Below are 27300 nucleotides of genomic sequence, written 5' to 3'. Positions count from 1 at the left end.
ATTTTATTTCTTTGAGAGAGAGCGAGTATGAGCAGGGGGAACAGCAGGCAGAGGCAGAGGGAGAGGGAGAAGCAGACTCCCCGCTGAGCAGGGAGCCTGATGTGGGGCTCCATCCCAGGACCTTTGGATCATGACCTGAGCCGAAGGCAGACGCTCAACCAACTGAGCCACCCAGGTGCCCCCATTTTTAGATTTCCACTCAAGTTCTAACTCTTACTCTGGGAACCCTTCTTTGTCTAGCTTGGCAAGATATGTCCTCTCCTTACTTTGTACTTTGGTGTCCCTGTTTTATTTGGTGCTTTCTCACTTGTTTTATACTAGTTATTAATACATACCCAGCTTCCATCATACATAAAGTATTCTGGGAGGAAAGTAGTAGGCAGTAAAAATAGGTGCAATCCTGATTTTAAGCTCCTTGTTGGTGATAATGTTTACTCTATATAAACACAGGGATTTAGAAACTACCAGAAAAGCGCAACATTAAACCTGCCAGTTGTTAAACATATAAATAACCCTAACTATGGACAACCAGAAGACAAATTATACAAAATTGATTTAGTGGGGATTTTGATCAAGATCCCTGGAGATTCCTGGCAATTATCAAGACATCTCAAATTCATCGTAAACAAACAAAATCTTCCCCCGAAACAGAATCTAAGATTCTTTTTCCTCTTTAGATAATAGTCAGCAGCCAATTTTGCCCTATTTTAAGCTTTGTTACTTTGTTCCTTGTTGTTACTTTGTTACTACTTCATTATTTTTATAAGAAATATAAAGTTAAGTTCAGAGGAGAAAACCAAAATTTATTTCAGGCTTAGAGAAGACTGGCAAACCTCCTTGTTGGGATTTTATACCCATCTATAATCCACAGTGATGGTGGGCTGATTCCCTTTATGGGTGGGATTACTTGGGGTCTGTCCACTGGGTTTACCTGTTCTATGGTTGATGGCTCTTTTTCTCTCTGTGGCAGATGATGGGAGGCAAGGGCCTTAAACAGGCCACAGAAATTGCTATATTAAATGCCAACTACATGGCCAAGCGATTAGAAAAACACTACAGAGTCCTTTTCCGCGGTGCAAGAGGCAAGTATCATCCTTAGTTTACCATCACCTTGGGTGTTTTGGGGCCAAGTTTGACCTAGTAGATGTGGTTTTCTGCAGTGGGTAGGAAACTTCTGTTTCTTAGCATATGCTACAGAAAAGCATTGATTTTTTTTTTTTTTTTTAAAGATATAACCTCCATTTAGTGAACAGTTTAGGAGTATCACTATTTGGAAGGCTGTGCAATACACACAGCCCAGGTCAACAAGGAGCCACACCACTGGGAGACATATACATAAATATTGCAGGCTCATTACCTCACAAAGTGCTATGCAAATGCCTCCAGAAGAGTGGAGTAATTCAGAATGGGCAGAAGGACAGAATAATTGGGAGATCCTTCTGGGAGGAGCCATTCATGATGAGCATGGAAGACAGAGGGGCAGACCCCAGTAAATAGAGATACTGGAGCAAGCCAGGATTGTCGTGGTGGAGGCTTTGGGTGGTTGATGGATGGGATAGGAGGAGGGAAAGCACATGAAGAACTAAGCTGGAGAGGCAGCTTAGGGCCTTGAAGATCTTGGAAGGCTCTCAACTTTACCCTTGAACCAGATGACAGCCACAAAAGGTTTTCTTGAGCAGGGGAATGACAGGATTAAGAAAATGTTAGTCATTAAGGAAATGGCAGGGGATGAACATCTGCTAGAAGTAGAATCAGTAGGACTCAGTTACTGATTATTTGAGTGTGAAGAGAAATTCTATGTCATTCCCTTATGCTTATAATAGAGGTATAATAGTAGGAATAATAGAAGGGGGAACACAGTCACCCTGGAAGTGATGGGAGTGGTTGGAGCCAGACAGACTCGCAGACATTTGGCTAGGGGCGCAGAATCTAAGAGCAGACTCTTAGAAATGGTGAAACCTAAGAAAAGAGTTTGGAGAAGCTAGAGCACAACCCCTCCAGCAGATAGCTGTATTGAAAGGCATGAGCAGAAAAGGGGTACCTGGTGAGGGAGGGCCCCATGCTTGAGGCAGCTTTACAGCCCCTGCAGCATTTGTCACAGTGCCCCTCCATAGTAAAGCCCCTGTGTGTCCTGTCAGTTGCTGTTCTACAGGCCTTTCCTCTTCCCGGAAGCCTCCTTTTCCTGGCAGAGAGAATTACTCCCTCTTGTTGGCTCCCTCCTCTTCTGAGGATTTCTCCCAGTCCGTTTATTATCTGGCTCTGTCCATCAGACCTGGAACTCCTGCCAGTGGAGACTGTGCCTGCTTCTGTTCTCCAGCACCTCTACCTGTTGGTCAGGCTTGGTCCACCATAAATGTGTGGGGTGTTACACAAAAGGGGGAGACAGACTGATCTTATGATAGTCCTAAAAAGAACTTTGGTTTTAACAATTAAGAACACTTTGGTCACCTTTGAAAGAATCAGGGTAAAAATGGTAAGATAGATGCAAATTGGGAATGAGCTGAGAAGTGGACTGAGGGTGGGGACAAGACAGGAGAGGCGTTTATGGTTTGGTGGAGTTTGGTAGTGAAGGCAGGGAGACAGGTAGGTGGGAGCTGCTCCAGGAGGATGCAGTTTTGTTTTGAAATAAGAACATGATTTTGAACTGCCAGAGAACAGGCTTTGAAGAGGGAGAGTGAAGCTAAAATAGAGGGAATAATAGATGGGAGAACAGTCATCCTGGAGGTGATGGCAGGGGGTGTCTGTAAGAGCCGGGCAGACACGCAGCAGGCTTGCTGTGGGCGCAGGACTGGGGCACAGGGGCAGATGGGGACGTGGGGATGGGGGCAGAGAGGCAGCAGGCGGTAAGCAGCAGGGGCCGCAGGAAGACGGCTTCTCTTTGGCTCTTTGTTTCTCCAGCTCAGGCGGAGAACACCTCTACCTCTGTGATCTTTAATTTAAAGTCTGGTCTTAAACACGTGTATCCAAAGGCGTGGTTCTGGAGTTTGAAAATAGAAAAGCGCTCAATAACCAGAAGCTCTGGTTAGGAATGCTCCCCAGAGATTAGGAAAGAAAGTTGTGCGCAATATGTCTCTAAGCAACACAATAAAATACTTCTGAAGTGGGTATTAAAGAATCTACAAGAACAACTAATTCATTCATTCAAATATAGCTCTTACCCTGTGAAATGTGTCCTGCTTCTGTATCAGCCTTCAGGATTAGTTTAAGTACTTGTTTTGTCTGGTTATATAAGTAATGTCTATATGCTCAACATGGAAAATTTGGAAAATAAAAACCACGAGGAAGGAAATGTAAATGATTCAGGGTTGCATCCAGCAGACATAACCACTACTACTATTTTGCTGTATTTCTTATCTTCTATTTTTTAATCTTTAAAATTTTATTTATTTATTTATTTATTTATTTATTTATTTATTTATTTATTTATTTATGAGAGACGCAGAGACAGAGAGAGAGGTAAAGACACAGGCAGAGGGAGAGGCAGGCTCCATGCAGGGACCTTGATGCGGGACTCTGTCCTGGGACCCCAGGATCACACCCTGGACCAAAGGCGGCACCAAACCACTGAGCCACGGGGGCTCCCCTTATCTTACTTTTAGACCATTGAGATCATATTACAAACGCAGTTTGTATCCTGTTTTTTTAACTTTATCTTATTGTGATTATATGCCTATATCATTAAATGTCTTTGGAAAGTAGGTACATTGATTGTATTGTATGGATTATACCAGGATTTAGGTAATTCTATAATGTTTCCCCCCTAGTTGTTTGCTTTGCATTTATAACACTGTTGCAACAAATAGCTCCTATATAGATGTTTAAAAAACATTTCTGATTATTTCCTGAGGTTAAAGCTGTAGAACAGAAATTATCTCAGAGTGTGAATACATTTAAGTTCTTGGTCTGTGTGGCCTGTTTGTCCCCACAGAGACTCACCAATGTATTTCACGCTAATAGGATATGAAGTGACCATCACACCAGGGGCTAGTGAACACCCAATGCAAGTCTAAAAAATAATACCAACCCAAAACAAATGTCTTTGCCATTCTGCTGGCTGAAAAATGATCTTTTTGCTTTAATTGACAAGGTTCATGTTTCTTTTCCCTTTTTTTTTAATGGTATTTGAGATTTACTTCATTTGAAAACTTTGAGACAATTCATATACCATACAAATCACCCTCTTTAAATGTATGATTCGCTGATTTTTAGTGTATTCACAAAGTTGTGCAATGCAAAATTTAGTTTTTTAAAGCAAAAATGCGTGTGATCTGGACCACAGGGGTTTGGTGGCAGTCCAGCAGAAAGGAAAGTGAACAAGCAAGCCTTTCTCAGGTGCCTACCGTGTACTTAGCATTTGAGTGACTGCTTTAAGCAGAGACTCTCTCAGTCCTAGGGGATTTGCAGCACAAAATGATAGATGCAATTTCCATTTGTTTTGACATTTTATCCCAGGATCAAATAATGAATTGTATTTCTAATCTCATGCAGAGATATATTGGTATTACAGACTTTATTACTCCATCCCAAAGTTCATGAAATAAAAAACTGTCTCATATTTGGTCTGGTAAACATATTCATTATATAATTTGAAGCTGAGTGTTCTAGGGCCTAATGAAGTATTAGCACTATACCTCCTTATTGGCCCCAAATAGAAATGTTCTTAATAAACACATTGTATTCTGAAATGTCTAATGACAATATTAAAAGATGATTATTCATCTTAATCATATTTACTAGCTCTATATAAGACTTTGGAATTATAAATGACTACGAGGAAATAATTTTAATGAACTCGAGGCTTCCCTTTATGAACCATTTCTTTGAGAGATTTGAAAATACCAGCTAAAGTACTGAGACTTATGGTTTTGTGAAACAAGGAAGTAGCAGGCAAGAATTGGGATGGGGAAAAAGCAGTAGGATTTAGGATGAGGACAGAAAGGAATTACCTCAGGTAAGATTGTACCTTTTTGTTTTAATGACAAACTCTTATTTATTGAAAGACATCCAGTAGAGGATTTTTTTTTTAAGATGATGAATTAAAAAGATTCACAGATGCTTACTTTTGTGGGAGGCCAAGCTCACTGTTTGATCTAAGTGGAGTTCCTGTCAGTGGAGTAAGCAACTTTGTTAGTACCCTGATATTTTATTTAAATTTTAATTTCCTAAGTGCCTATCAGTTTTGGGCCTTAGACAGACCTAGTGTTGCCTGGAAATTCCAGTTCCTCAATTGGTTTCCCAGTGGCCTTTATGGTCAGACATGGGCCTCGGGGGCTGGGCCTTCACATCTTCAACCAGGATGCGACCTTCCTGAGGCCAGAGGGCCCCCCACCTGACCTCATTACTGGGGAAACATTCAGTTTTGTTCTATCAGTTATGGTTCCTGGATTGCAACTGAAAAGCTTGACTAAGTACTGATTGCCTACCTAAGCTTTGTAGAGTAATTGCCAGGGAGTTCCATTTATCTCTAGGCAGTCAGTTACTCTAAGGATGTGGAGCAGGAGGGAAGATGTTCCAAGCTTAGAGCCAAGCCTCTTTTATTTTGCTTTGCCATCATGCCACCCCTCCCTTCCTTGTTCCTTTGACTTGGTGTCTTTTCAGACTTTCAGCTATAGTCATGTTAGGTCCAGCAGGAACACCTACTCGTAGGAAATTAACACTTGTGCTGATCAGTTTATAATTTCGACTTCAGATTGTCTTGACTCACCATATAGCAATAGAAGGTTTGTGTATCTTTTCTCCTTAAAAAATACAAAGATGAACATCTTAGGATCTGGCCTGTAACAGCCACCAAGTGTCGATTTCACCCCTTTGAAGGCTCAAGTACAGAAAGACAGAAATATGCTGAAATTCCACCATTTTCATTTGAACACATTAGGATATGGATTTAGAAAAGAACATCTGCACCTCATTTTGAAAATGGAGCTCTTCCCAAACCGCCTGGCTCGGGCGGGGGAGGGGGGTTGCAGACGCTGGCTCTGTGTTAGCAGTGCCAACTGGGTTCCGCGTGACTGAACTTCTCCTGGAAGACTGCCCTCTGCCTACCAGCAAGAGTGACTCCTTTGCTCTGTCATGGGTCCCTCTCCTCTGCCCCTCCTACATGCCCACTGAGCATCGTTCAGAGCAGTGAGCTTCATTAGCCTTCTGTCTTATGTCACCATCACAGTGGTGGGGTGGATGCTCAGAGAAGAAAGGTCAAAGGTTGTGGCTGGGCTTCCAAAATGGGGTAAGGATAATTGGGTATGTAGGATTCCTAGATTTAAGTGATCTCACCATTCCCACCCCGCAGTGCCGCCCCCAACGCCCATATTCCAAGTGGTCATTCCTTTTAGGTACCTTTCCCCTCTGACTTGACTTAGCTGTGAATACAACTTTATACTTTTGAATCCCACTCCTTACAAGTTTATCCCATCATTGTTAGAAAGAATATTTTAAAAATATTCAGTGACAGTATATTTAAAGCTTCAGGTTCTCATGCTTTTATTTTCTAACAAAACAAGTCCTTTCTTATCTATTCATTGCAACATAAGAGCAGAAGAGTCATAGATGGTCTTGGGCTCTTATTGACTGGAGCTATTCTTCTCAGGCCTGAGGATTATATCTGCTCCACGTATCTGTAAGTTGTTTCAGTGTTTGCTGAGAATTAGGAAAGTGGGTTAAGAAGGAGTACATTAGGGGATCCCTGGGTGGCGCAGCGGTTTGGCGACTGCCTTTGGCCCAGGGCGCGATCCTGGAGACCCGGGATCGAGTCCCACGTCGGGCTCCCGGTGCATGGAGCCTCCTTCTCCCTCTGCCTATGTCTCTGCCTCTCTCTCTCTGTGTCTCTCATGAATAAATAAATAAAATCTTTTTAAAAAAAAAGGAGTACATTATTGTCTCATGAGCAGATATTTTCCTAGAAGGAAATTCATCAGTTGTGTGGGCCATGTAATTTGGAAGGCCTGCAGAAATGTTGTTCTATTTATGAAAATGCTGACTCAGTTGATGGTTTATTTCTGCTGATGGGTGGGTGGTTAAATAGCTCATGCTGGGGAGATAGCTGCATGGGCCTAGACAGGCAATCAGTTTACCAACTAGAGTAAAGTGAACTGACTCCCAGAGACTTTGGCTTCATCAGCTTCTTCCATTTTGTGGTGTGGTGTTTGACAGCCTCCATTTCTATCTAATTCTCAGTTTGAAGCCTGAAACCAAAACCTCAAAAGCCCTTTTGAAGAATCACATCCAGTTATGTAGGTGCCTTAGAGATATATGTTTTCTATATATTTACATACATGCAGAAGAAAGTTATTTGATTCAGGGGGCAGAGTTACTAAAAATGGTATCAATGGATCTTTAGCTCTAGAAATAATTTGTAATAAAAAGGTCAGGCCTGTGATGACATGTTGGAAGTGTTGGAAGGAGATTTTATAACCTCAGAGTAGAAATAATTTTATCCCCAGGAATCTCTAGGCAAATGTTCGAGCATTGTATTGGCAGTAAAGTCCCATCTCCCATCAGCCTCTCAGCACTAAGGGTTGGACACATTGGCATGACATCTTAAAAACATTTTTATTTTTACAATTATTTTTACATTTTATAATTATTAATAAAGTAGATGACATCTTTGTTGCCAACTATAAATTTGCCAAGTAATCACTGATATGTGTTCATTTGCATGGGTAAAACAAGCTGATGCTAATCTTGAGCTGAAACAATTTTCCAGGTTACGTGGCTCATGAATTTATTTTGGATACAAGACCCTTTAAAAAGTCCGCAAATATTGAAGCTGTGGATGTGGCCAAGAGGCTTCAGGATTATGGTGAGTGACCTTGTGGGAGCAACTCCTTTTTAGGGCAACCCAGGTTGTTGACATTCATGCAGCTGCCCATTCTGGCTATGGGCCACTTCCTCAAGGCACAAACCAAATGTGCAGCCACCATAGTAAACTGATCCATAGGCTAAATGATGAGCCCAGGGTTCTACACGACCTTCAAAAGAAAAGAACTTGCCCTGTGACTGCATTGGTAATCCCTTTAGAAAGTTATTAAATCATACATCTTGAATCCATCGCCATCCAAGAAGTCTTTGTAATTTACAGATTTAAAAATCCCAAAGAAAATGATTGCTGTCTCCTGTGTTTTTCTTTTTTTCCTACATTTTTCATTAAGTTCTTAATTTTAATTCCATTACAGTTAACATACAGTATTTGTTAGTTTCAGGTGTGCAATATACTGATTAAATAGTTCCATCCATTACTCAGAACTCATCATGATAAGTGTACTTTTTGATTCCTAGCACCTATTTCATGCATCCGACACCCACCTCCCCTCTGGTAACCATCAGTTTGTTCTCTGAAGTCTGTTTCTGGGTTTGCTTCTCCTCCTTCCCCACTCTTAGTTCATCTGTTTCTTAAATTCCACATATGGTTGAAATCAGATATTCTTTCCCCTATTTTGCTTACCATTATACTCTCTAGCTCCATCCATATTGTTGCAAATGGCAAGACTTTATTTTATTTTTTTATGGTGGACAAATATTCCACATACAACATCTTTATCCATCCATAAGTTGGTGGACATGTGGGCTTTTGCCATTATTTGGCTATTGTCAACCATGCTGCTGTAAACACTGAGGCACATGTATCCCTTTGAATCAGTAGTATTGTGTCCTTTGGGTAAAACCCCTAATAGTACAATTACTGGATTGTAGGGTAGCTCTATTTTTAACTTTAACCTCCATACTGTCTTTCAGAGTGGTTGCACCAGTTTGCATTCCCACCATCAGTGCAAGAGGGCTCCTTCTTATGCACATTCTTGCCAACACTTGTTGTTTCCTGTGTTTTTGAGTTTAGCCATTGTGATGGGGTATGAGTGATATCTTGTAGTTTTGATTTGCATTTCCCTGATGATGAGTGATGTTAAGCATCTTTTCATACGTCTGTTGGCCACCTGGATTTCTTTTTTAGAGAAATGTCTGTTCATGTCTTCTGCCTACTTTTAATTGGATTATTTGGGTTTGTGGGTTTTTGTTTTCATTGTCTTGCCTATGTTTCTGGTATATTCTTACTCCTGTTCTTTGAAGAAATGAGTTGATATAATGGTGAAAGAAGTAGAGCAGGTAGCCTTGGAGAAGTGTTAGAGACGAAAGGCATTTGAGTTTTATAATCACCTCAGACATGGCATGGCTGTTTCAGCTGTAGATGTAGGAATAGGCACATGTTGGTTTCATAAAGACCGTGTAATTTTCCTGGGAGAATTTAGAAAGATGCAGGACCCTTCCTGGATTCGTGGATATTCATTCAGCTCAGTCCTTATTGAAATCCATGTTTTAGTGACATTATCAGTAATATCAAAGGCCCTTCAATTATCAGAAGGACTAAGGTAGGGAGAACTTTGTCTTTCAATGGGTGGAATTCTATCTGAATTTTAATAATTTGGATAACTTTAATAAGGAAAGTGAAAGCTTCAATAATTTAATAGTTTTACTACTGTATCACAATGGGAATTCCACATGTGTGACTCATTCGTCTCCTTAATGCAAGGTCTGATTATGCAGAATTATACTGATAAAAAAATGGGAAACCCAGAAAAAGTTTTCATTGATGAAATTAGCAATTATCCCTTCAAAATCTCTTGGTTGTTTCTGTAAACTCAGCCTCCTGGCTAATGGCTGAATGATGGCAGATTCAGGCAGGCTATAGCTTCACTTCTGAGATGTGTTGTCTGCCTCACATCTGATGGCAGCAGCAGCATTTGCAAGGGAGGGAGAAGGTGGGTGAGGAGGGAGTTGTAATTGAAGTTATGACTCAGTATTTCCAAGTCTTGGTCTATCTCCAACCTTGACATGATTTTGATGTTTGATGGAGTGATTGCCACACTTGCCTTAAGTCTAGAATTGTACAGGTGCCTAGCACTTAGTAAGTACCTCAGAACTTATAGTGAGAGAATGGGTTACCTGGCTGGCTATCCGAGGAACATGTGACTTTTGATATTAGAGTCAAGAGTTCAAGCTCAGGGTCAAGAGTTTGAGCTACACGTTGGATGTAGAAATTACTTAAATAAAACTTTTTTTAAAAATGTGAGAGAATGAATGAATGGCTAAGTAAAGAAATAAACAGCAATTGAGAATGACAACACAGATTCTTAATCACACCTACTGAATCAGTTTCCAGGGGAGAAGCCTTAGTAACCTGTATAATTAACAAGCATCCAATGGATGAGTCTTAACAGCCAAATGTGGGGCACACTGCTTTAGGGCAGAGGTTTACAAACTTAGCAAGTGATTAGAGTCACCTGGGGAGTTTTTAAGACTCCTAGGTTTCTGAGCCTTACTTTGGACTTCCTGAATCAGGGTGAAGATTCAAGAATCTTTCTTCCCAAGACAATTCTGATGGTTTCAGATATGCGAACCACTATAGCAGAATATGTTGGGCTGAATTTGCTCACATGAAATTGAGGTTGGACTTAATGGGTAATGAGATTAGCTTTTTTTTTTTTTAAATCCCTTTCTGGTTTGAGTGACATAGTTAATATGTATTGGTCAAAACTTACTAAATGATAAGTTTAAGATTTGTGCATTTTACTGTATGTGAATTTTATCACAAATACATGTGAACAGATAATGAGATTCTACTTAATGATATGCATGCTAAAGTATTTAAGGGAGAAGTGTACTGATGACTGAAATGCATCAAAAATCATATGGATGGACGAGTAGATATGTGATTAATCAAACAGCATCATTGTAGAATCTAGGTGAGAGGTAATATGGGTGTTTATTCTTTCAACTTACTATTTGAAATTATAACATGTTTAGGAGACAATCCCTTAGCATGCAGGCGTGACCCTAAAGCACCCCATGTGATTTACACAGATTAGAATTTGGGAATCATTTAAACTTAGCTAACAGATATATCAACTTTGGGGCTCTTCGTCATCTTACAGTTTCACATTAAAAGGGTAAAAAAATGTGAAAGGTTCGTTTATGGCTTTTGTCCAGAAAATCTCTCTTGAGCATGTGTCTTGTTGATTCATCTTACATATGAAAACTTTTGGAAACAAATATCTTCAGCCTGTAATCAGTATAAAGACAAAGACTTTTTCCATGTACTAGCCAAGCCTCAGTTTCCTCTGTAAAATGGGGATAGTAACTTACTTTAGGCTTATGGTTGCTATCTCATTATTTAACTTTTGATAGACTATTATTTAATTTCTCTTAATTGCAAATAATAAGCATTATAGAGAGATTCTAAAACAAAATTAAAGTGAAATAAAAATCCCATTCTCATATTTTGGTTATAACCCAAGTTAAAATTTTAGCATTTATTCTTCAATGTGTCTTCCCTCTTAAGATATATGTGCATAAACACTTTGTCAATTTTTTTTTATAAAAATGGGATGTCATTATATAGTTTGCTTTTTTCACTTAATATTTTTTAATGTTTACCCAATTTAGCAAATATAAATTTAGATATTTTTGAATGGCCACAGATCTATTGTATAGTTACCCTGTAAAACTTCCTAAACTGATTCTCCATTGTTTGATGTTAGTTTATTTCCCAAGTTTTTTTCTTGCATAAACAGTACTGAAATGAATCCACGCATATAAAATCCATATATGTATAATTTGCATATATGATAACATTTATCCAGTGATTTCCTTAGGATAAATTATGAAGTGGGAGGGTTTCTTCTTCCAAATCAGGGAGGTCAAATTTAGTGACACAAGTTCCCCTCTCTCCTTTGCAGGATTTCATGCCCCTACCATGTCCTGGCCCGTGGCAGGGACTCTCATGGTTGAACCCACTGAGTCAGAAGACAAGGCAGAGCTGGATAGATTCTGTGACGCCATGATCAGCATTCGTCAGGAAATCGCAGACATCGAGGAGGGCCGCATTGACCCCAGGGTCAATCCACTGAAGGTGCGTAGGCACTGGTACTTTATCCAGAATGTCCCACAGAGAAGATTGGATATGAACAGTGTGCCAGGAACCCCCTGAACTCCTATCAGAAAATGATATTATTCTTGCCTAGAATAAGACCATTCTTCTGAAAAGATAAATTCATTACTTGCAAATTTAAATCTTCTTGAACATCATAGTAGCAGTTACTCAAGTATAATGTGGATGTTTTGCTACATGTTTTAATTTTGTTTATGTAGTTCTTTTTAAAAAGATTTTATTTGACAGAGAAAGAGAGTAGGAGCAGGGTGGGGGAGCAGGCTCCCCACTTAGCAGGGAGTACAATGTGGGGTTCTATCCTAGGACCCTGCGATCATGACCTGAGCTGACGGCAGATGCTTAACTGACTGTGCCACCCAGGGCTCCTGTGTAATTGTTTTGTCATTATGGGAGGTATACCTCCCACATGTACCAACTCACTGCCAAAGGAGGGAGCAGAGGCTGAAGAACTCTATCTAGCTGAGGAAGTCTTATTCTATATCTGTTTGATGCACTCTCGTGGACTATTTACCTCACAGAGTCTGGATAAACACAAGCTCTTGTATTGGAGCAGTTATCTCTTAGAACAACTAATTGGTACTTGGCTTTTTGCAACGTTATGGCTTATTTTGGAGAAAATCCAAAACATGTTTGTTATATACCTGCTTGTGAGCTGTAAGTCTCTTGTTAGGTCCAGACATTATTAAGCTGAGGGAATCATGAATTGAATATACTGTGACTGGTTATATTATTATGGCCAAGCCAGAGAACAAGTCTGAAATGCTGGGGGAAACTCAGGCAAGTTCCAAAGTGCCCAGTGGAGGGTGGAGTACAGGGGCCAATGGCTGGCAGGAGAAGGCATCTTGTTTATTATTATTTCTCTTTTCTGTGGATACTGCTGATTCTTTAAAGATTTAGGCTATTTTTTTAAAAATGGCAATAGATATCTAAAGAAGATAATACTGAGTTACAAAAGCAAGTGGAGAATAACAGAGGATGATGATAAGATTCTAAAATGTGCCAGTTATGCTATAATCTGTCTATGCATATATACAATAATAGTATAAAAACACAATAAGCATGGTGAACACCAAATTCAAGATACTGGGTATCACTGGGGAGTAGGGTAAAGATGGGATGGGGGGGATATATTGGCAGCTTCAACTGTGACTGCAATGTTTGTTTTATTTTTTTTTTAAAGATTTATTTATTGTGAGGGAGAGGGTGAGCACAGTGGGGGCAGGGCAGAGGGAGAATCTCAAGCCAACTCCTCGCTAAGTGAGGACGACACAGGACTCAATCCCAGGGCCCTGAGATCATGACCTGAGCCAAAACCAAGAGTTAGACATTTAACTGAGCCGTCCAGGCGCTTCTCTGCAATGTTTATTTTAAAAGGTTAAGCAAATATGACAAAATGTTGATTTATCTTGGTTGGGTGGTAGATGTGCAAATATATTACTGTGACTTTCTGATATTTTAAGTATTTCACAATAAAACGTTTCATATCACAATCACTTTCTCCCTCGAATTGAAATAAAACAAAGCAGTGGCCCTCTGTCCCTGGGCTTCCATCAGCTCATAGGTTGAAACAAAGCACAGGAATAGGCAGTGCTCTACTCTGATCCCTTTCCATTTGTGTGTCTGTCTCAGATGTCTCCACATTCCCTGACCTGCGTCACATCCTCCCGTTGGGATCGGCCTTACTCCAGAGAGGTGGCTGCATTCCCACTCGTAAGTTCTCTGAACCCGAACGTGCCGGCGGCTCTCGTGTTCACGTGCGTACGAAGGGCCATCACCTACCTGACGGGGCCCCTATCCTTGCAGCCTCATTACAGTAACTTTATGTGGGACACCTTTTTAAACAAAAAAAAAGATTTTATTTGAGTGAGTGTGAGAGAGTATGTGAGTCGGGGGAGGAGCAGAGCCAGAGGGACAAGCAGACTCCGTACTAATTGAGGAGCCCAGCACGGGGCTCAGTCTCCTGACCCCGAGATCATCACCTGAGCTGAAGTGAAGAGTTGGATGCTTACCTGTGTGACCAAGGTGCCCCTCTGTGGGATACTTTCTTTTTTATTTCTTTTTCTGTTTTAAAGATTTATTGATTTATTCATGAGAGACACACACACAGAGAGGCAGAGACCCAGGCCGAGGGAGAAGCAGGCTCCATGCAGGGCGCCCGTTGTGGGACTTGATCCCGGGACTCTGGGATCATGCTGTGGGCCGAAGGCGGGCGCCCAACTGCGGAGCCACCCAGGCGTCCCTGTTGGATACCTTCTTAATTGGGTCATGACACGTGATGCAGAACATAGGAATTGACTTTCAGAGCTCTGAGGTCAGAGTGTCAGCCACAAGCTTGAGAATCAGCTGGGTACAAGTAGAGGAAGACCAATTTAGAGTCCTCGTCAAATTTCTGTCATCCAACAGGGAAATTGCCCCAAATGCACCAGAGTCTTTCTTTCCTTTCTGATTCTTACATTTAAAAAAAAAAGTGCCCGTTAGTCTGTTTGGCAGAGTGGAGCCAAGGGTCAAAAGTCGGATTTTGGGGGACAATAATAAAGGGGTGGCTTTTAGCTTTTCTTTCTTTAAAAAAGATTTATTCATTCACGAGGGGGGGGGGGGCAGAGACACAGGCAGAGGGAGAAGAAGGCTCCATGCAGGAAGCCCGATGTGGGACTCGATCCCAGGACTCCAGGATCACACCCTGGGCCAAAGGCAGGCGCTAAACCGCTGAGCCACCCAGGCGTCCCATTTTTTATTTTTTTGTATTGGAATATGGTTGACACACAATGTTATATTAGTTGCAGGTGTACCCTATGGTGACTTGACAACTCGATACATTCTGCTATGCTTACCACAAGTGTAGCTACCATCTGTCACCACAAAAAGTGCTACTATAATAATATTGACTATATTTCCTGTGTTGTACCCTTTATCCTCCTGGCTTACTCATTCCATACCTAGAAATGTGTACCTCCCACTCCCCTTCACCCATTTTCCCCATCCCCCACACCCCTCCTGACAACTATCAGTTCTCTGTATTTATGGGTCTGCTTCTTTTTCTAATTTTTAGATACCATATGTAAGTGAAATCATATGGTATTCTCTGATGTATTTCACTTACCACAATACTCTCTAGGTCCATCCATGTTGTAAAGAGCAAGATCTCATTTTTTTTCCATGGCTGAGTAATATTCCTGTGTGTGTGTACACGTGTATGTACATACGTGTGTGTATATATATACATACACAACATCTTTATCACTTCATTTATTGATGGACACTTGGGTTGGTTCCCTATTTTAGCTACTATAAATAATGCTGCAATAAAAATAGGAGTGTGGGTTTTACATTATACTTTTTGGAACTTACTAGGCTGTGGGGACATCACTGCAAGCTCCTCTTTCCCCAAGAGAAATGTTTCAGAATACCCCAGAGCATTTCCATCTTTTGTCCCTTGCAGCCCTTTGTGAAACCAGAGAACAAATTCTGGCCAACCATTGCCCGGATTGATGACATCTATGGAGATCAACACCTGGTTTGCACCTGCCCACCCATGGAAGTTTATGAGTCCCCATTTTCTGAACAGAAGAGGGCCTCTTCTTAGTTCTGTCCCCCTAAGTTCAAGTGACTGACTTGATGTCTTTCTCTGGAGCATTTGATGATAACTATATAATTTTCCATCCCAGACTCAAATTGGGTTTTATATACTGTGTATATTTTTGTAATCTCTGTCAAGGTAATTGTAAATACCATTAGCATAGTGAGTGGAAACTCATTGTTGGAAGACTGATTTGCCTCAGTGCCTGCTTCCATATGTAGCAGTTGATGTTCAAGTTGCCTTGATTGGGAGCCATTTAGTTTTTTGCATAGAAAATTTTGGGTGTGCTAAGAAGTTTAGGAAGTTCAGAGACATAATAAAGGTTATACTGTAGACTCCGACAGACAGATTCTTGTTCCAAATAAGTCCTTGTGGACTGTGCCATCTGTGAGGAATCCCAGGGCAAATGTTTACATTTTATATACACTGAAGAAAATTTTTCTCTAATTTGCCTAATCTGTAATAGCATTTCTGAGTGTTTTTCTTTTCCCCTTGTGTTTTTTCTTTTATTTGCAATTATTAGTATTCTAATAAAAGCAGTTCAATTTGAAGAATGTCTTCTTGGTCCATTTTTCAATCTTATTTCCATATGCCCTAGGTTCAGAGGTATTCGAAGGGCAATGAGAATATCCAACCCAATAGCCATTTTCACATTATCAGTTTTGTCTAGCAGTTTTTCTTATTATACACTAAGTCCAGAGATAATAAGTCACAGTCTAATGTTCCTTCAGTCTTCCTGTTCTGCCTCCCTTTGTATAGTCTTCACCCTCATGATCTTAAGATGGCTGCTGCATATTGACAACACATAACCATTCTAGATAGAAGGGAGAAAAACAAGAGACAAAAGGCAGATTCTTTTTTTTTTTTTTTTAAGATTTATTTATTTATTCATGAGAGACACAGAGAGAGAGAAAGAGAGAGAGGCAGAGACACAGGCAGAGGGAGAAGCAGGCTCCATGCAGGCAGCCTGACCTGGGACTGGATCCCAGGTCTCCAGGATCAGGCCCTGGGCTGGAGGTGGCGCTAAACCACTGAGCCACCTGGGCTGCCCCAAAAGGCAGATTCCATCCATGTTGACTTCTTTTGAAAGGAGTTTCCACAGATTCCACTCAGTAATTTCTGCTTGCTTTTATCTGGTCAATTGTTTTACATTGCCAGTTCTAGGTAGTATAAGGTCTTTTACCTGGGTATGTTAGTGCCCCAAAGAAAATCAGGAGTTAGATAAGTAAAAAGGGGGAAAATGGGTGTCAGGTAGTCAACTAGCATGCCTGCCACAAAATAACTTTTCCCTAGAAATAGCAAATGCTTCAGATTTGTTCCCTGATTGTGAGCACTTGTATGATTCGATTACTTGGTTCTTTGCATGGCTGCTCACTCAATCAATCAACTGATAGTCATCTGGAGAAAGGTCTTAGTGCTGTATTGAATATTCTGCAAGTGGTCCACTTATTCTCACACTTAAAATGCATGTAGAACAATTTCATCCTAACTAAGCATTAGAGAAGTGATGGGATCCATGGTTTCTTTTTTACATTATAATTAGTTAATATTTATTGAGTTCTTCTTGGGGGTCAGGTACTATTCTAAGTGTTTAAGGTGTATTATCTCATTGGAACCTCACAACTGTCCACTTTTACACAGGAGGGTATGGAGATGCCTAAGGTCACACAGCTGATTAGAGGGAGAGCTTGAATTTGAACCCAGGTTGCACAACTCCAGTGACAGCTGGTCAAAACAGGTTATTACACTCCCATAGTCTCTATATAGCTGGTGACTCTGCCCTTCCTGAGGTGGAAACCAGGGTCTCAACACAGACTAGCCATCAGGCTTTTCTTTTTATCAGACCGTAAAGTATGTCAGAGGCAAATGCAGGTCATCAAATATTCAAATTGTACTTCACTGTTACATCAATCATATGTTCACCTGATGTTTGTGCCCATGTTTCCCACCTCTGGGTCTTTGCCCATGTGATGTCCTCCATGTGGAGTACTCTCCACTGCTACCTTTGCTTTACTGGCTCCTGTTTGTTCTTCGTTTTAGCATTTCCTCAAGGAGGTCTTCCACACATCTGTGAAATATGCTATTATTTTGGCACTCAGCTTGTTTTCCTTTACCCTTAGCACAATTAGTAATTACTCCCTTTACTTGGCTTTTTTCTCACTAGGCTGAGTTGCTTGAGAGCAGGCACTATATCTCACTCATCATTGGATTTCCATGGCTGAGCCAGGGTCTTCCACATCGTATTGCTCAACAGCAATAAATGGGAATAAAGGAATGATCTTTTATCTTAAAAAGGGACTGTCAGAGAAACCAGTGTTTCCAATGTGTGCTGAGAGTAAAGTACAAAATGCCAGGCCTTAAAGCAAGGCTTTGTATAGGATCCTCTCCTGCCTCCCACCTCATTTTTATTGTGGTAAAGTATACATAAAAGTTACCATTTTAAATTACTCCATTCAGTAGCATTAAGTACTTAAACAATGTTGCGTAGAATTTTTTTAAGTTTTGGAGATGAGGATCCATGGTGGACATGTGCATACTTCATATAAATGGGGCATTCTCGTCTGCCTTCTCCAGCCCTAGAAGGGCCACTGTTGGAGCCATCGTTGCCTTGCCGCTGTGTAGGATAGAGGGCAAGGGCCCAGGAGGAGAAGCAACCAGCTCTTGGGCTCTCTGATCTGTAGGCTTACTCCTTTTTTTTTTTTAAAGATTTTATTTATTCATGAGAGACACAAACAGAGAGAGAGAGAGAGAGAGAGACAGACAGACAGGCAGAGAGAGAAGCTCCATGCAGGGAGCACAATGTGGGACTCGATCCGGGATCTCCAACATCAGGCCCTGGGCGGGAGGCAGGCGCTAAGCCACTGAGCCACCCAGGAATCCCCATGGTAGGCTTAGTTTTACCAGCATTGCATCAAGGATCAAGGAAGGTTTTTTTTTTTTTAGTTCAAAATTGTTTTTTAGCAATAAAGCTGATTAGCAAATAGTGTTTTAGTTAAGGTCAGGAGGGCTTGCTCTCCATTTTTGTTCCTCTGATGCTTGGCTAATCTAAACCTGGGATATTCACTCAAGGAAAAAATTTTAATCCGTAGAGCAGATGCACCAGTGCAGAACTGCTGCCCTATGCTGAACCCAGGTGAACAGGAAAGATTCAAAGGCGGGGGGAGGGGTCTCCCCAGTGTCAGTGGAGTGACCGGGATGAACGGATGTCATCAATTTTCTCCTCTGTGGAGAGCAGTGAGAAATAGGCCAGGAGGGAGGAGTGTCACATTACCTGAGGTCATTCCATGAAGAAAACAAAATCCAGGAAGCAGGAGTTAGTGCCCAACACACAGTATACCACTATTCTATATCTGTTTATAAAAGGGTAGTGAGGAGGGATAGCAATCAGAGTATGTGTTCTGGAGTCAGATCCCAGCTTCCCCATATCTTAGACATATGACCTTGGAGAAGATAAATGGCATCTCTCAGGCTCCGTCTTCTTACCTGTAAAATGATATTACCTACCTCTCCTAGGTGAAGTTTCAATATATTGCTCCAAACAGTACCTGACACAAAGTAGTTAGCTCTTATTCTCCTCTTCACTTAGGATCTTGTGTCTTTACTGTAAATCCCTGCACTCCCTGCTACAGAAATGGAGCTCTGATCCCCATTTGGCCTATCTTGCATTCAGATCCATTTCCTTTCCTTTCCATTCCTAAGCACCTCTGGACAGCCGGAGAAAGTAGAAGGAACACAGGCTATGACTATGTACAGATTTGGATTAAATTCCTAGTATGCCAATTATTTTGAGACAATAAGGAAATTCACTTATTTTTTTGCACTTCAGTTTGTTAGGGTGTAAAATAGCAATAATAAAGTACTTTATCAGGCTTGTTGTAAGGATTAAATGAGGTAATACAAAATGAGCACTCAGCATGGTGTCTGGCACCCAGCAATCACGAACTTATTTTGCAAATTCTGACTGAGCCATTTTGTGCCAGGCACCATTCTTTTTTCTTTTTTTTTAAGGTTTTATTTATATATTCATGAGAGACATACACAGAGAAAGAGGCAGAGACACAGGCAGAGGGAGAAGCAGGCTCCATGCAGGGAGCCCGACATGGGACTTGATCCCAGATCTCCAGGATCACGCCCTGGGCTGAAGGCAGCCCTAAACCACTGAGCCACCTGGGCTGCCTGCAAGGCACCATTCTAACTGATACCTCTAATCGTGGAGCTTCAATGCTAGATGGACAGACAACACATCAAGACATCAATGTTAAATATTCTTTACTTTTTTTTCAATATTCTTCAGAAAACAAATCAAATGGTATGTGTGTGGGATTTGGAGCCCTTTTACATTGGGTAAGTGGGGAAGGATTCTCTGAGGATGTGATTTTTAGGCTAAAATCTGAACAAGAAAAGAAGCCAGATGTGGGGAAAGGGTAAGGGGAGTGTTCAGGAACAGCAAGAAGCATGTTTGAAGCATATTAGTACCTCCATTGCTGCATTTGGTTATTTTCATATGTAAAAAGTTTTAAGAATACCTGGGAAATATGGAGGGGAGAGAGATGAAGAATAAAAGCTCAGCTTGGTTAGAGGTGTGGGACTCCTAGGAGTTAGGAATGATGAAGACGTGTTTTTAGCCTAGAGTCAAAAACACAGGGACTGAAAATACAGTCCAGAGCAGAAAGGGACCCTGACTCAGGTGAAGGACTTTGAGGAAAAAGAAACAGAGAAAAGGAATGGGATGGGTGGAGGTCCTTGGGTCAGGAAGAGGAGGAAGGATCTGTAATGGAGGACAGGCAGTCAGAGAGTAGGATAGAAAGTGGGAGAAAGATGCAGGAAGGAAATTGGAGAGGAGGTAGAGAAGGGCCTCTAGTATGGATGGAGAGAAGGAAAGGAATAAGACGTGGAAAGAAAAAGAACATTATCAGCTCAATGGCCAGACAGAAGAAAGAGTCAGAAGTGGGATAGGAGAGATGGGAGAAGGTTGTCCACAGTGGAAGTAAGAAAAGGGAGTCAAGAGGATGAGAAATAAGGCACAGGTCAGGAAGTGAGAGAGGACTCCATCAAATTAGAAAGAGGACAGAGAACAAGAAGAGAATGGGGAAAGGGGAACGTTAAAAAGTATGCTGAGTGCAAAAGTCTGTGCAGGTCAACAGCAGGGTGGCTTCTTAGTAAAGAGGTAGAGGGAGAAGCCCAGGATTGGAAGGGAAAGATGCATGAGAGGGGAGGACCCTGAGAGAAGAAAGAAGGGAAGTCTTTTTTGGAAACCAATGAGGTCTAAACTTGAGGCCAGAGGTAGGGAAGTGGGAGTCAGGGAAAGGAATGCCCTGCATTCCCTAGAATGTCTGCAAAATTGAAAACTGAGCCCAGATTGCAGTGAAGCCCTGAGGATAGGGCTTCCCAGGACCACTGCAGTAACCAAGAATGGGAGGCCAAAGTGCTGGAAGACCCACTTACTTTACCCTGCCAAACTCTAACCACCCAGTTTTGTATACGTTGTTCCTTTCATTTAGAGCTTTTCCCATAGCTCCTCCCCACCTCTCATACATACAACTCACTGGGGATGGAGATAAGTCTCTGATATTAAGGAAGTTACAGTTCATGATCTCAGATCACCCGTCTCAAAATTTGGAAAGATGTAGTTATTTTAGGACAGGGGATGGACTCTCATGCCTGGGACTGGCAAGGGATACTTTTCCCATAAAAGCAGTTTTGCTAAATTATGGTTTAATAGGCTTTTATATGCGAATCTGGGAACTTACTCCTTTTCTCTGTATCATTTCTTCCACAGGAAACGTTTGCACAAATTCATACAAATGAGATTTTTTGCCTTTTCAACCTACATCATATCAAAGATCATGGCCATCATTCTTATACAAATTCAGTTCTAAAATGCATGTTGGAGGTTGCCTGTAATTTCTTCTAAGTTCATTAGAATTGATGGAGGGTTGAAAAAAATCAACTACAAATTTTTTTTTAGTGGACCTATAGGACTCTTGGGGAGTCTGGATCTCTTTTAAAGTAGAGGCCTAGGGTTTTCAGAACCAATGGAAGAGAAATTGTAGTGTGCTTTTGATCTGTTTGTTGCACTGTGCTGTAACTTTACCAATAAAAGTGTTATCATTCAGGGTGTGGCATATCTACAATACACTTCTGAAGATCATTTGAAAAGAAACAAAACAAAAAACTTTGGTGAGACTCTGAAGATTTAAGTGCTCTAAATAACAGCCAAAGTCATAAATTTTCAGAAAAAAGAGTGTAATCCAACCTTTTAGGATGATGTCAGTCATCCTAAAAATATGCAGACTATCCCCCAACAGTGCTGCCACTGGGAACTTGATCCAGAACTGCTACTCACTGCGGTAGGAGCAGCCAAAGTAGAAATTAGATGCAAACAGATCCTTTCTTTAAAGTCTGGGCATAAAGAATGGAAACAAAAAAAAATAATTTGCTTATGTTCAAGATATTCTATCCAATGTGAACTACAGAGGAATATTAAAGTTCCCCAAAATAGAAGAACTAGATGTTTTTATTGGTTAAAGAAGCTGCTTCAAATGCATTCCAAAAGACAATGAGGAAAATACTTTCCATGGAAGGAGACAGCTGGGTAGGCTGTTAAATAAACTTGCAAATAGCAAAGGATTGAGTATAGTATGTGGTGCCAGCCATTTTGAGAGGGAGAGGGTGGATTGTGAAGGGTTAGCACTATTTCTGTATTTTGTCAAAAAGACTTTATTTAGCCTGGGGCAGTACTTGCCATTCAGAAAATTGCTGTTAATCTGAAGTCTAATGCTTCTAAAAGGCAGTTCTGGGAGGAGAGGCTGAAAGGTGTCACAGTTAAACAGGCTCACCATAGTTCTTAGGACAATTTCATTATTTCCTAGAAATTAGTTGCTGTTAATGAAATTCATGGTTTTTAGAGTATGAAAATGAGAAGAGGCTCTAAAAGAAATATGCACCATGCAATAACCACTTGGATAGTTTTAGATGAAATTCTGTTAGGTTGCACATGAATTCTTTTATTTTATTTTAGAGAGAGAGAAAGAGAGCGAGCAGGGGGAGGGTGGGAGGGAGGAGAAGCAGACTCCCTACTGAGCTGAAGCTCAATGCAGGGCTTGATCTAGGGACTCCTGGGATCATGACTTGAGCCAAAGGCAGATGCTTAACTTCTTAACCAACTGAGCCACCCAGGTGCCCCTTACATGAGTTCTATTTAAGATAGTATCCAAACCTAGTTTTCAAAGGGCAAAGATATATAAATTAAAAGTAAATAGTGCAGTAAATAACACAGTGAAGCAGGAAAAAAGTAGTAGAAAGTAACACATAGCCTTGTGTTTAAATTTTATCTGCTGCGGACTACCTGTGACTTAGGGTGAGTAACTCGCTGAAATCACTACCTTGTCTGTAAAATGGACATAATGCTATTTACCTCACAAAATGAGAAGTGAAATAATGTATGAAAAATGCTGACAGCACTCTTCTTTTGGGACACAAGTTCCACAGATGTGAAAAAAAGTACTTGGTGAGACTCTGAAGATTTCAGTGCTTTAAATAACAGCCAAATGGATCCCTGCTCCCATTGGATATGTTGGTACAATACTCTTCTTCCCCCAATTAAAACAGAACAAAACAAAACAAAAAACAGGAAAAAACTGGTTAGCAAGGAAGAAATGGAAACCTCCAGGTGGCAGAAATGAAGAGGGAACCCATAGGGCTTGAGATCAGCTGGGCCATGGAGAAGGCTGGACTAGATGTGTGTCATAGGATTGGGATTTCACTGATGCCAGGGAATGAATGTTAGGAATTAAGGAGCATTTATAATAGATAGTACGGAGCAGAAATGGGGCATGTTCAGAACTGGGGAAGCTTATTCCAATATAAGGACTGAAATATCAGTATCTGCTAGCCCAAGGTCATAGCAGGAAATAAGCTTTCCATACCAGACCACGGGTGGAAACAAGGATTCAGTGATACGTAACAAATGGTTCAGTTTCAGGAAGCCTATAAGGGCCCCAGAGGAAACAATCTAAAAATTTCTCCAAAGGAAGTGACTGCACACAGAAACAACCCATAAAGAAAACCCTCTGAGAAGAAAATGCCACAGAAGATGAGCTCATAAATTTACAAAACAATAAAATTCATTGTTAAGCACCAACAAATGTCAGAATTCTTACTTAAGGAAACAGAAATGAAAGAAAACAACTTTGAAATAAATATATTTCAAATGCTCAGAGAAAATGGAAAGACTAAAATCCATAAACGAGAATAGGAGATCATGAAATGAAAACAGATAAACTTGAAAACAAAATTAGAAGAAAATAGTTCTTAAAATATAACTTATTTAGATGATAAACAGTAAGTTAGACTAAAAAGGAAAATTCAGTGAGTTAAAGATATGAGAAATCACCTAGAACATAGCACAGAGAGGGTAAAGAGATGAAAAATACAAGAAGTGTTAAGGTAAAGCAGATCAAGAAGGTGATAGAGGAAACAGGAAAAGTACAATGTTTTTAGAAGAAAGTAAAAAATTGCCAGAATAAAGACATGCATTCCCAATTTAAAGGTATTCAATGAGTTCCAATACAAGCAAATATAAACTAATCCATACACCTAGATGGATTTCAGTGAAATTCAGAAGCTATTAGAGAGGCTATATCCTTCAAAGGAATGACAATCAAATTGACATCCAACTGTTTTCAGCAACAAGAGATGTCAGAACACAATGGAATGTCTATAAGATGGTGAAGAAAGATAACTAGCAACCAAGATCTAAACCAAACCAATTTTTCTTTCTAACAATGTGAAAAGTAAAGACATTTTCAGACATGGAAAGATTGGGAATATTTACTGAAAATGGACATTGTCTAGAAGGTCTATGGTACAAAAACATTTTTAAGTATTCAACAAGAAATAGTGAGCACAGAAATAGACAAAACTTGCCAGTAAATCAGTAAGTTACACATTTAAAAAACAGCTCAGGTTTTAAAAAGTTCTAACGAAAATAATAAACATTAACATGGAAAACAAACAAAAAAAAACCATGGAAAACAGATCAGAAGAGGTATTTGAAGTGTAATAAAAATAGGGCAAGATACTTATTCAGCAAAGAACAGAGAGAATGGCTATTTTATAAATATTCATATGCTCTAAAGTATACAGGTATGTTAAAAGCTTAAGAATGAGAACAAAATTGGGATGGCTGGATGACTCAGTCGGTTGAACATCCGACTCTTGACTTCAGCTCAGGTCATGATCTCAGGGTCCTGGGATGGAGCCCTCCTTTGGGCTTCCTCCATGTGAGGAGTCTGTTTGTCTCCTGCTCACTCTGCCCCTCCCTCTGTTCTCTCTTTCAAATAAAAATAAATAAAAAGAAAGTAAAAAATAAAAAACTGATTTAATAAGTGAATAACTTTTCGTCAGTGCAAGGGGAAGAAGGCAGGTTCAAACTGTCTTTGATAAGGTAAGGACAAGAAGGATAGGCAAGAAAGGAATTAGATCTACCCTTTTCATAATAAAGATAAATAGAAAACAAAGTGCAACGAGAGGGGTAGGTTTAAATATTTCAGTATCACGATGAATTTACTTTTTAAAAGAGAAAACTATCCCAAAGCATGAAGTTGATGAAAAAGCAAATTGCAGAATACATACAATATACCATTTACATAAAACTTAACATTTGAAATACTCCATTTTATGAATACGTATACATGAACACATAATAAAAAGTAAACTGAGAAAGCATCACTAAATTCAGGATGATTTCCCGGGGTGGAGGAGGGGAATATGGGCAGGATGACCAATGAAAGTTGTCAACTTCATTTTTAATATTTTGTTCTTTAACTTATTTAAAACAAGTATGTTAACAATGATTGATACTGAATAGTCTATATGCAAGGTGTCTGTTACAGTTTGTCATTTTCTTTGTATTTTAAAAATAAGCAGGAAGGGGCACCTGGGTGGCTCAGTCAAAACCAGTCACTTCTGGTTTTGGTTCAGGTGTGATCTCAGGTTCGTAAGACTGAGTCCTAGGTTGGACTTTGGACTTTGCACTCAGTAGGGACTCTGCTTCTTTCCCTCTGCTCTTCCCCCAATGAGTTTGCTCTAATAAATAAATCTTAAAAAAAAAAAGAAAAAAACCCTAACAAGCATAGAACATGGCACAGTTCTTTCCTTTCCCTGTCTCGAGTGTGTTTTATAAATTAAAAGGACATTATCTTGTTGGTCTGTTTGGAAAATTTTAATATTTCTTGGTATAGTGTCTGATACATAAATGCTTAATAAATGTTAGGTTCCTCTCAAATAAGTCCCTTTAATGTTAAATGTGGTTTGGTTTCTTAGTAGAAAAAAATTCGGTTTTGAAAGGCTACTTGGAGGACTTCAAGTTTCACACAAGATGAAATAAGTATATCCCACTCTATCCCTGCTGCTAAATATAACTAAAAACCCTGGATGAAACATGCAAAGCAACAATCAAAAGACTGAAAGGTGGAAAAATGAAGGTAGCTTGCCTAAGCATTATGGAACTTAAGGAATGATCTGGCAATAAGTTTCCTGGGGTTTTTCTTTTGCCTTTTTATATTCTTTTAGTTTGGGTAGAAGGGAAGTCTACAACCTAAAAACATCTGCTGCCCCAACAGCCTCCTGCTGCCCCCACACCCCCAAAAATGTGCTCTCAAAAAAGCCAAAGGAATGGGAAAAGGATGACCTATAGGAAAAACTCATTTGATTTTACCTGTCCCACTCCTGGTGAACACCCAGCCCCTCAGTCACTGATGTGGCCAGGCCTATGGGAAGGAGCCTTGCAGACCATCCCTGCCCTACCCTGAATGACCAGCTGCAAAGAGGCAGCATCTTAACCACCTCAGTTGGTGATTGAGGGAGGATTACAGAGAGAAGGGAGCTGGAGAAAGGGTTCCTTTTAAATCTGTACATGAAGTCTTGGGGAGTTCCTCAGGCAGAGCATACATAAAATTGACCATAATCAATACAGCAAACTGGACTATGAGTAGACTATTACAGGTTTCAGATTGGCTGCTAGGTACAAGTGGATACAAACCGGAATAGCAATGCAGAGGCTTAGAAAATTAAACTGACAATGAACTCATATAAGTGAGACAGGATATGCATTCTGAACCTAAATGGTTTGACTATCTTATAAAATAGAAGATTTAAATAGGGATAAAAGTTTCATAATACTCAAGTGTCCAGGATACAATGCAAAATTACTCATCAAGAACCAGAAAAATCCCAATTTGAACAGGAGATAATACAGAAGACCCAAACATAAATTTTAGAACTAAAAAATATAATGACAGAGTAAAACAAAACACAAAACTTACTGAATGGCTTAGTAGTAGAATGTAGATGATAGAGGAAAGAATTAGTGAACCTGAAGACGGATCATTAAAAATTATCTAATCTGAACACAGAATATAAGTGGAGTAAAACAAACAGAGTTTCAGAGACTTGTGGGACAATAGCAAAAGAAGTATCATTTATGTTACTGTAGTTCCAGAAGAAGAGTACAGAGCTGAAACCCTATTGGAAGAAATAATGGCTAGAAACTTTCTAAATTTGACAGAAAGTGAACCCAAAGCAAGATAAACCCAAAGAAACTTATGCTCAACTGTATCATAGTCAAATTTCCTAAAGTTAAAGACAAATCTTGAAAGAGGCCGTTGAAAAACAACACATTACCCACAAGGTAATGCAATATGAATCAACAGCAGATTTTTTTACCAGAAACCATGAAGGCCAGAAGAAAACGGCAAGATATTTTCAAGTGCTAGAAATGCTAATC

The 27300-nt window shown here is 40.1% G+C and overlaps 1 protein-coding gene across 1 annotated transcript in view; it reads left to right on the top strand.

The window, feature by feature from the left end:
• The window catches only part of GLDC (glycine decarboxylase), a 92621-nt gene extending 76555 nt beyond the window's left edge, over nt 1-16066 (top strand). The window contains exons 21-25 of the mRNA XM_025432363.3: nt 971-1082; nt 7700-7795; nt 11724-11896; nt 13565-13645; nt 15375-16066. Coding sequence (XP_025288148.3) covers nt 971-1082; nt 7700-7795; nt 11724-11896; nt 13565-13645; nt 15375-15518 — 606 coding nt within the window. The 3' untranslated portion in view covers nt 15519-16066. The remainder of the gene's footprint in view (nt 1-970; nt 1083-7699; nt 7796-11723; nt 11897-13564; nt 13646-15374) is intronic.
• Nucleotides 16067-27300: the final 11234 nt, after the last annotated feature.

Source organism: Canis lupus, chromosome 11 (genome assembly GCF_003254725.2).
Source record: "Canis lupus dingo isolate Sandy chromosome 11, ASM325472v2, whole genome shotgun sequence".
NCBI classification, from domain to species: domain Eukaryota; kingdom Metazoa; phylum Chordata; class Mammalia; order Carnivora; family Canidae; genus Canis; species Canis lupus.
Note: the sequence above shows the minus strand (reverse complement) of the source record. Positions and strands in the feature narration are given on the sequence as shown.